This window comes from Labeo rohita, chromosome 4 (genome assembly GCF_022985175.1).
Source record: "Labeo rohita strain BAU-BD-2019 chromosome 4, IGBB_LRoh.1.0, whole genome shotgun sequence".
Taxonomy (NCBI): Eukaryota; Metazoa; Chordata; class Actinopteri; order Cypriniformes; family Cyprinidae; genus Labeo; species Labeo rohita.
The window spans coordinates 41,568,970-41,579,781 of NC_066872.1; the positions used below are offsets into that span (position 1 = coordinate 41,568,970).

The 10,812-nt window shown below is 38.5% G+C and overlaps 1 protein-coding gene across 1 annotated transcript; it reads right to left on the reverse strand.

Annotated features, from left to right (window-relative positions):
• Nucleotides 1-5,562: 5,562 nt before the first annotated feature.
• Nucleotides 5,563-7,385, reverse strand: LOC127163850 (skin secretory protein xP2-like). The gene is made up of 3 exons (XM_051107314.1): nucleotides 6,493-7,385; nucleotides 6,133-6,402; nucleotides 5,563-5,640 (listed from the first exon to the last, which is right to left on the reverse strand). Exons 1-3 carry the CDS (start codon nucleotides 6,967-6,969, stop codon nucleotides 5,563-5,565), a joined length of 825 nt encoding a protein of 274 aa, XP_050963271.1. The 5' UTR covers nucleotides 6,970-7,385.
• Nucleotides 7,386-10,812: the final 3,427 nt, after the last annotated feature.

Consider the following 10,812-nt stretch of genomic DNA (forward strand, 5'->3'; position numbering starts at 1 on the left):
TCTTCAGTGTCACATGATCCTTCAGAAATCATTATAATATGCTGATTTATTATCAATCTTGGAAACAGTTGTGCTGCTTATTATTTTTTTGGAATCTGTGATACTTTTTTAAAAGTATCAACACAAAAAGAACGACATTTATTTAAAATTAAATCATCAGAATATCAAATATCAGAATGATTTCTGAAGGATCAGACTGGGGTAATGACTGATGAAAATTCAGCTTTGCATCACAGGAATAAATTGTGTTTTAAAATACATTAAAATAGAAAACCACTATTTTAAACTGTAATAATATTTCACAATATTACAGTTTTGATCAAATAAATGCAGCCTTGATGAGGATAAGAGAATTCTTTAAATATATACATTTTTATTTTTGGATTAGGTACCCCTCAAAAGTATTTTTCAATTATTTATGTATATCCTGGCATATAAAAAATAAAATAAACTAGCTTGTCTGCATGTCTGCAGATATTACAGTACAGCATTGTTTTACAGTCTGCATCCATCACCTTGATTAGGAACGCCGTCCTGGATGCGGTTTGTGCTGTCGGATCTGTTGACTTTGATTCGCCTGTTGTCTTATTTGCTCCCTTTTTTGCATCGGTTCCAAATCCATATCATGACTCAGCCCACAAGCAAGCTGTCCGCGTCTATATTTGCACCGACTCAAAAGCGCACCGTTAAGTGGGTCACATCTTAGGAAACTTTGGCCTGCTTTGCCAGTTGGACCCATGGTAATGAGGACAAAAGGAGGGCGAAATCTGTTGGCCCTCACGCCGCTGACTCATAAGCGAGAGCGATGCGGTCGTACCGATTTTGGGGCGCGAGGGTAGCCCGTATGACCTCATCGAGCATCCTCATAAATCAGAAAAGTCTGCCGTCTAAATTTTATTTTCCGGAAAGTTCGTTGCATAGAAGCGGCTAAGCAGAAAAGCCTGTGAAGGAAGCTCAGTTTTATGACTTTGCAGCTGAATTAAATGAGGCATGTTGATGGCTTTGTGCCTGGAGTGATAAAAGGGATTTTCTTTTATTTTTCGGTGGTACAGGTAGCCTCAGTACTTGGCTTGATGGGCCCTGTCCATTTTCAGCTCGCTTTTGCTCTAGTGGAGATGAAGAGGCCGTGATTGTGCAGAAAAAAAAAATATCCGGGAGTGCGTGTGCCCTGAATCAACCCTCGCTCACTTTGCTCGACAGTGTAAGGTCGCTCTCGACGGCTGGAGGGAGGAGGGGACGTCCTGCTAATCCAAGCTCACATGTAGGGATTACATCCTCGCTTTACATTACGACGGTCGGCCCCCGTGCATCTCGCCGTTGACCTGTTCTCTAAGCCGGAGAAAGAACATGACCAAAACACATGCTTAATCACGCCGTCTCTCTACAGCTGTTGCGTTTGCTGTACTTGAGGAGTTGCTATGGCGACAGTCAGCCATGTTGGCCTTGATGTTTTCACAGTCTCCTCTAATTACGCTCCGTGGTTTGAAATGACTCAGGACGTTTCGGTGCGCCGTGCAAATGCTTTTGACAGCACCGTCCACTGAAAGATAAAGGGACTGTGAAGGTAATGTTTGCGCCATGAAAACTTGAGGACAGCGTGTTTGATTCAGTGCACATCCTCTCTTCAGTAATAATGTGCATGTGTTTTTGTCAATATGACTGGTTCTCTACTTTACAATCATCCATGCCAGAAACAATTATTAAGACAAATACTATTTTTGTAAAATTAGCATTTAAATTAATGTAGCATATAATAATAATAATAATAATAATAATAATATATAGATATATATATATTATTATTATATATATATATATTGTTTATATATATATATATATATATATATATATATATATATTTTTTTTTTTTTTTTTTTAAATGAGGAGTTGTTAATTATATATATATATATATATATATATATATATATAATTAATCATAATAATATATTTCTTAAAAAGTACTTGTTTAAAAAAAACTGTAAAAACAATTCTGTTGGATTTGGTCTGATAAGTCGATAATTATTTTAAATATCAGTATTTGAAATTTGTTTTGGCGACACTCAATAAATAGTTTATGTTATAATTTAAATGGTTAAATATTAAAATAATTTATATCAAAATTCCAAAATTAATAAATTTATATATATACAATTTGTGTGTAAAACCAGTCAAAATTTTACAAGTGCTACAAATTTAGGCATTACAACATCAAAACTTTATAATATACAGTATGAAAATATTAGGATATGAATGACATTAATATTAATATTCATTTTGATATTTTCTAAAAATTATATTTAATGCAATTAATTTTAAGTGAGGTTTAATAATTTAAAAAAATAATTAAAATGTAAAAACAAAGGAAATGTGCAAGAATAATTAAATATTCAATACTGAATCCTCTAATAATGGAAAATATGATATTAGTATGTCATCTACCCAAAAATTCTAAAGACAAATACTATTTTTCTAAAATCAGTATTTGTAAAAAATAAATAAATAATAATTATAATAGGTTTTTTAAAACTACTTGTAAAAATGTTTCTGTGAAAAAAATAACATTTTGTTGGATTCTGTCTGATAAGTTGATAATTATTTTAAATAACAGTATTTTCAATTTGTTTTGGCCGACAATCAATAAGTAGCTGATATTAAATTTTTTGATTGTTAAAATTTAAGTGGTTTAATATTAAAATGTTTGACATCAAAGTTCTAAAATAAATAAATTGTTCATATATATATATATTAAAATCAACTTTAAGTGAGCTTTAATAACAGCTAAATTCATCCAAATGTAAAAACAGAGAAAATGTGCATGCATAATTAAATATTCAATACTGAATGATAATGATGCTTTTGAATGATAATGATGATAATTTTATTTTATTTATTTATGTATGTATGTTTTGTTGCTTTGTTAAGCTTTTTTCACTTTTTAAAAATAAAAATAATCATAAAAAATAAAAAACTGGTGTAGAAACAATTTTCACTCAGAAATTGAAAGTTTTACAATTACTTACCAAAAAATGGCAAGTAACACACTGTATTAAATTTGAAAATTTTAAATTGTATTTTCTTATAAAACATACTCCAATAATTATATTTAGTCTGATCTACAAGTTAAAAAAAAAAAAAAAAGTGAGACATTTTTTGGAGTGCAAAACAATTACTCTAAAATGCTGGGTGAAATATAAACCCAGTTTTGACCCAGTGGTTTGATTAAATGTTTAACCCAGCCTGCTGGGTAGTTTTATTTAACTTAACTATTGTTTAAAAAACTATATGGCTTTCTTAAAATGAAACCAAAGTAGATTGCAAATTAAAAATCAGACACATAATTACTAGAAACAATAGCAATAATCAAAATGTGAATATTTATTAATAAACTTTTTTTTTTAATCTTTATATTTATTTATAATTTATTCAACTTAATAAATGTTAATTTATTGAACACATTAATAAATGTCTTCCAATCTATTTTGGGTTCACTTTAAACCATATTTATAGTAATTTTTAAGCAATAGTGGAGTTAAATAAAACTACCCAGAAGGCTGGATTGAACATTTAACCCAACCGCTGTTTCAAAACAATCCAATCGTTGGGTTCGTCCGTATTTTAGCGCTGGGTTGTATTCATCCCAGCATTTTTGGAGTGCACTGAGAATACTTGATGAAACTTGATGCTGTGTTGCTGTGAAAATCCATTATTAAACCTGCCATAAATATGATCACATTAACTCTCCTTGAAATGTCATACATACATCATGCTACATAAGGCTTTGTGTGATTCAGTCATACGTTTCATTCATCACTGGGAACACATGAGCGTGAGATCCATCAACAAAATACAGGCTCTTGTGGTGCGCAGTAGATGTGAGGTGGCCGACACTCTCTGACAGCGTCTCAGAGAGGGACCGCTGAAACCAGCCCCTCCGGCAAACGATTTATTTTTAACTCTCCCTCATCCCACCGTCTGCAAAAAAAAGCTCCCGGCTCTCCATTAGTGCGATCACGTGCCGTCAGCGATGCACGGGCCAGTGGATGGCAACAAGGGACCGAGAGTCCCCTCTCCACATATCCAATCATCTCCTCTCCACGTGAGGGGTGATGCCCACAACTTGCGTCTTCACCTTGAGGGTTTGTGGTTATATCTGGCATTTTCATCAAACTAGCTTGGACAAGCTTAATCTCTGGTTTTAAAAAGCTGGTTTCAGGCAGTGTTTGATGTTTTTTTAGGTATAGCCTGACCATGATGACACCAAAAGCTCAAAATGTTTGGCTGTGTTTATATGCATGTGGATTCATTAATATGGAGAGCACAGCTCAGATATTTCTGTCTTGGATTAATTTGATAAGAAATCTTTGATAAGAGTTCATAATGAGATTTCTTGTAACAGTGGGAGTGAGTCGAGAGGCGAGCGGATCCAAATGCGAACTTTTATTCATCTGATGAGACATAGACATGGTCTGGCAGACAGGGTCAAAACAGTAGCAAACATAAACACAGAGCACAAGGAAAACTAGGAACAAGGAGCAAGGAAATACAGGACATAAACATTCAATACACCGTGACGTGCAGGGGAAAGTCCGGGGCTTTTATACTGTCGCTGATTGGTAATGGGGGCTGACGCAATCAGAGCGGTGGAGGATGGGAGATGCAGTCCGAGATGCAAAGCGACAGTCAGAGTGAGTGGGTGGAGCGAGAGTGACATCTGGTGGTGAGTAGACAACGGGACACCGACCAGGTTCGTGACATAGCCCCCCCCCAAGGAGCGGCTTCCAGACGCTCGAAAGAAACAACAGTCCAGGGGAGCGGTGGGATGGGAGGGAGACAGGGCGAGGGCTGGAGGACCAGGTCCATGAGGGAAGCCCAGAGATTGAGGCAGGACCGACAGAGCAGGTACCCTCCAGGGAGGGGCTGGAGGCGGAGCAGGAAGCGCAGGAGCCCTCCAGGGCGGAGCAGGAGGCGCAGGAGCCCTCCAGGGCGGAGCCGGAGGCAGAGCAGGAGGCGCAGGAGCCCTCCAGGGCGGAGCCGGAGGCAGAGCAGGAGGCAGAGCAGAAGCAGAGGGCGGAGCCGGAGGCAGAGCAGGGCAGGAGCCCTCCAGGGCGGAGCCGGAGGCAGAGCAGGGGGTGCAGGAGCCCTCCAGGGCGGAGCCGGAGGTGGGACAGGCGACGCCCGAGCCCTCCGAGGCGGAACAGGAGGCGGGGCGATCCTCCAGGGCGGAACAGGAGGCAGAGCAGCCCTCCGGGGCGGAACAGGAGGCGCAGCGGCCCTCCGGGGCGGAACAGGAGGCGCAGCGGCCCTCCGGGCGGAACAGGAGGCGCAGCGGCCCTCCGGGGCGGAACAGGACCCCGCTTTACGATCTGGGACCTGGGGAAAGCAGAGACAGAGGAGACAAACAGAGAAGGGAGAGAAGCAGAGAGCTTGTAGGGGGACGCCACCTCCAAGGGAGGATCCACAGCCATGGCTGACACCTCTGGAGGTATTGGCGCAGCTTCTCCGACCAAGTGGCACTCTGGAACAGGCTTGTGACCAGGCGAAAACTCTGGAGCTGGCTTGTGACTAGGCGGGCGCTCTGGAGCAGGCTTGTGACCAGGCGGGAGCTGGGGCGGAGCAGGAAACTGCGTTATGGCCTGGGATCTGGAAACGGCAGAGACAGAAGAGGTAGAAAGAATTTGGGGAGAAGCAGAGAGTCTGTAGAGGGACGCCGCCTCCATGGGAGGATCCACAGCCATGACACCTCAGGAGGCATTGGCATGGCTTCCTGAGGGGCACTCTGGAGAGTGACCAGAGGGGCCTCAGGGATTGACTTTGGAACAGACGTGACCTCAGGAGCTGACTTGTGAACAGGCGTGGCCTCAGGGGCACAGTGTGCAGCCCACACACACCTGGAAATGGCAACCGCCATTAAAGAAGAGCAGCATCGGGAGGTTGAGGTGGATCCAGTACGCTGGCTCCATGATAGGCCGTGATCTTGGGATGACTGACGAGAGTGACAGACTCATCGGACGGGGAGTGACCTGACTCTGGGCGGTCAGACGGGACCTCTGGAGCAGACTTGAGACCAGACGGGACGTGGCCAGACTTGAGGCCAGACGGGACGTGACTTGACTCTGGGCGGTCAGGCGGGGCGTGACTTGACTCAGAAACCGCTTCGGGAAGACTGGCCATGATAGGTGCCGACTCAGGAGCAGAAAACATGACGTGACCAGGCTGTGGCTTGACTGAGATGGCCTGAGCAGGCTGTGGCTTGACTGACGGGGCTTTAGCAGGCTCTGGCGTGGCAGCCATCTTGTGCGGTGGCTCTGGCGTGGCAGCCATCTTGTGCGGTGGCTCTGGCGTGGCAGCCATCTTGTGCGGTGGCTCTGGCGTGGCAGCCATCTTGTGCGGTGGCTCTGTAACCTGACTTGAGACAGGAAACACAGCTTTAACCTGACTTGACACAGGAACAACAGTTCTAACTTGACTTGCCTTAGGAAGAGCAGCTCTGACTTGACTTGACACAGGAAACACAGCTCCAGCTTGGTTTGACACAGGAACAGCAGCTGTAGCTTGACTTGACTTGGAAACTTGACTTGAATCAGGAAACGCAGCTGCAACTTCATATGGCTCAGGTATAGCAGCTGTGACATGACGGAGCTCCGTTCTCGCCGCCATTTTGCGAATGAGCCCCATGTTCGCCACCATTTCGAGAAGCCGATCCAACGCGGCCACCCCTGCTTGAGCGTGCTCCAGCAGGGCCGCCGTGTCGTGAGCAGGCCAGGCGGCCGGCGTGTTCGTGGCGTCGCGCTCCGGCGCGGCCGCCATTTTGCGAGCCGGCTCCACATTAGCCGCCATTATATGAGCGCGCTCCGACGCGCCCGCCACTCCGCGAGCGGGTTGCGCGACCGGCATCACTGGGGTATCGCGTTCCTCATTAGCGACACCCACCGTGAAAGACGAGCCCACAGTCAAATAAGTATAGTCCATACCTGGATGATGTCCGTGAAAAAAAGTTGCTGGATCCTTGTATGACGGTGTATTCTGTAACAGTGGGAGTGAGTCGAGAGGCGAGCGGATCCAAATGCGAACTTTTATTCATCTGATGAGACATAGACATGGTCTGGCAGACAGGGTCAAAACAGTAGCAAACATAAACACAGAGCACAAGGAAAACTAGGAACAAGGAGCAAGGAAATACAGGACATAAACATTCAATACACCGTGACGTGCAGGGGAAAGTCCGGGGCTTTTATACTGTCGCTGATTGGTAATGGGGGCTGACGCAATCAGAGCGGTGGAGGATGGGAGATGCAGTCCGAGATGCAAAGCGACAGTCAGAGTGAGTGGGTGGAGCGAGAGTGACATCTGGTGGTGAGTAGACAACGGGACACCGACCAGGTTCGTGACATTTCTGACTTTCAGTTGCAGACTTTCCATCTGGGCAAATCTAAGGAGAATTGTGAGTTTGAGATCTTCTCTGAAAGAAGATCTGTTATCATCTAAAAGAGATGAGTATGAGATAATTTGGGTGTTTTTCTTAGGAGAAAATTGTCTGGGTTTCTATTTTCAGCAGACTGAGAATGAATCAGATTTTTTGAAAGAAAGTAATACTTTTAGTCAGCAAGGTTGCATGGTTTGCACAACAATATGAAGCAGCACAGCCATTTTCACCTGTGATAATAATAATAATAAATGTTTTTTGAACAGAAATCAGCATATTAGAATGATCATTAAATAAATTAATATATATATATATATATATATATATATATATATATCATGCTGATTAAACTTTTTAAGTTTCCTCAACTCAGATATCCAAGTTATCACGTAGTACAATTTACAGTGTGTATGTTTTTTTTAAACAATATTTAACTTTTTTTAAATGTATTTTTGATCAAATAAATCCTTGGTGAGCATAAAAAAGTGACATTGCTTTTTATGCTTACCAAGGATTTTTTTGATTAAAAAGTAAAATAAATAAATAAATAAATATTTTGCACAATATATTTTAGATTTACTATATTTTCATGAGTTTTTTATGCTCACCAAGACATTTTTGATTAAAAAATGCAATTTTTTGCACTATATTTTAGATTTACTGTATTTTTGCTTACTTTTCACTTTTTAAAATGTATTTTTGACCAAATAAATCCCTGTAAAGAATAAAAAAGTGACATGGCTTTTTTATGCTTACCACAGATTTATTTGATTAAAAAAAATAAATAAACAAACAAACAATTTTTTTAATTTATTTTTTGGCACAATATATAATTTTTATGCTCACCAAGATTTTTTTAAATTAAAAAATGCTATTTTTTGCACAATATTTCAGATTTACTGTACTTTCGATCAAATGCACTTTTTTATTCTCTCGAAGATTTTTTGTTTTATTTTGTGATAAAAAATGCAATTTATATATATATATATATATATATATATATATATATATATATATATAGGTTTTTTAAATAATAATGCAGTTGTTGTTGTTGTTGTTTTTTTAACTGTATTTTTTATCAAATCAATCACTTTTTAATGCACACCAAGGATTTTTTGAATAATTAAAAAAAAAAAAAAAAAACAAAAAAAAATTATATATATATTTACAATATTGTAGTGTTTTTACTGTATTTTTTATTAATTACATCCTCTGTGGTAATAAAAAAGTTACATCACTTTAAATAAATAAATAAATAAATGACTTACAAACACAAATTAAAAAATGCTACTTATCCAAAACTTTTGAGAGTATATTATATCTGTATATATTAAACTGTAGGTGAAATCTAAATCAAAACAGCAGAATTTCTTTAATGCTGCAAGGCAGCAATGATATTAATAGAGACTTTATCCTTATTATCCAGTCTCTTAGACATTTCAACTAAGTAAAAGACCCAAATTATCTCTCATTCATCTCTCTAAGACTTTCTGTAAGAATTTCAGCATTTTAAAGTATGCTTGAATTTACCAAGACACTCAGTATGAACTCTGAAAATATCTATCCACTTTAAAACCATAGCTCTATACATGTATTGCCTATCAAAAATATTCTCATTTGCGTCTATATTTATATTTTCAGGGATTGTAGAAGAAATATCAAGATAATACTTCAAGGAAACATAAATGTTGCTCCACTAAAAGACAAAATGGAGTTCTTCAAAGCACAACCATAGAAAAATAAAATTCCTGCGGTGGGAATGAATATTTGCAGTTGACAACAAAGATGAGACGGAGCCAATGGATGATCGACGGAAACATGACAGCACTGGAACACAAGAACCGCGTGTAAGACGACATGTTTGTGCGTTAGTGATGCTTTATTTTGTCGTGCCAGCTCCAGGACTGCCAGCTGTGCTGTGCTCCAGTTTTAAAAGCCGAAGAATAGTCTCTCCGGAGAACAGAACATGCAGTCTTAGATGCAGGAGAGGAACGGACGCCCACTTTCCAGCATTAACGTGCTTCAAAAACAGCTTGGATGCATTAACCATCTCTGGTTAATATTCTGAGTGTGTGGTGACCCTGATAGAGCGCTGCAAAAAAACTCCCACCCGTTTTGCCATGACAGTCGTGATCTACGGGCGAGCGTACGACCGTGCGTGCGTGTGAGGCCACGGGTGTCTTTTTTACGATTCATTCTCAGAGCAATCAGGCATCTCAACCGCTGTGTCTATTCTGTCATTACCGCTTTAATGAAGCGTGAAAGTGGCTCGCTTGCTCACCTTGAGTGTGTGAGCGCGCGTGCGTGTGTGCATGGGAGGGGTGAAGAGTGTGTCAAGTGTCCGCTGCTGTGTGTCAAACTGACTCACCAATCAGGAGAGGAGGTGGATAAGTTCATGGCTGTGGCGGTGGGCGGACTATCCGAGCTCCTCATGCAGTCCCATCATCTCTTTTCCTCTGTGAGTGTGTGAAACTCTTCAGTGGGTCCTTATGCAATGGCCTAAAAAGAGTACAAGCCGCTGTTAAAGATGCATTAACGTCATTGCATTTGAAAATAAAATATCAAAACAAGGTCTCTAAGGTTTCAGCTGAGCTGAACAAGAACGTAACTGGTCATGTTGCCCACAAACAAACATGGTGCATAATGGTCTTCATTCACCCCTAAAGTCTTGCTATTTGATTAAAGAACATTTTTACATTTACAATTTCCAAAATTATATATATACATATATATATATATATATATATATATATATATATATATATATGTATATTTATAAAAAATTGTGCAATGTGACAAAAATAGGAAAAGTTTTAAAATATATAAATGAAATAAAATTACATTTAAATATATATATATATATATAAATTAACATATATAAAAATATACAAATTTAAATGAAATAAAACTATATATGTATAAACTGATTTTTTATTATTTTATTTATTTATTGTTGATATTATTTGTTTTATATAAGTGTTAACGCACTTACATAAAAAACGTGTATTTTTTATTATTTTGTTTATGATTATTATTATTACCTTTTAATTTACATATATACATTTACATATATATATATATATATATATATATATATATTTTTTATTTAATTTTGTTATACATATATTTTGTAAGATCTAGAGCATTCATATATATATATTTTGAAATATGAAGTACAGACTATAGACTGAAATTAAATATATATATATATATATATATATATATATATATACAGATATATATATATCAAATGAAATAAATATATATATATGTTAAAATAAAACTATATATATATATATATATATAAATGAAATAAAAATATATATAAATTAAAATAAACCTATATATATATATATATATATATATTAAATAGAAAGTAGAGACTATAG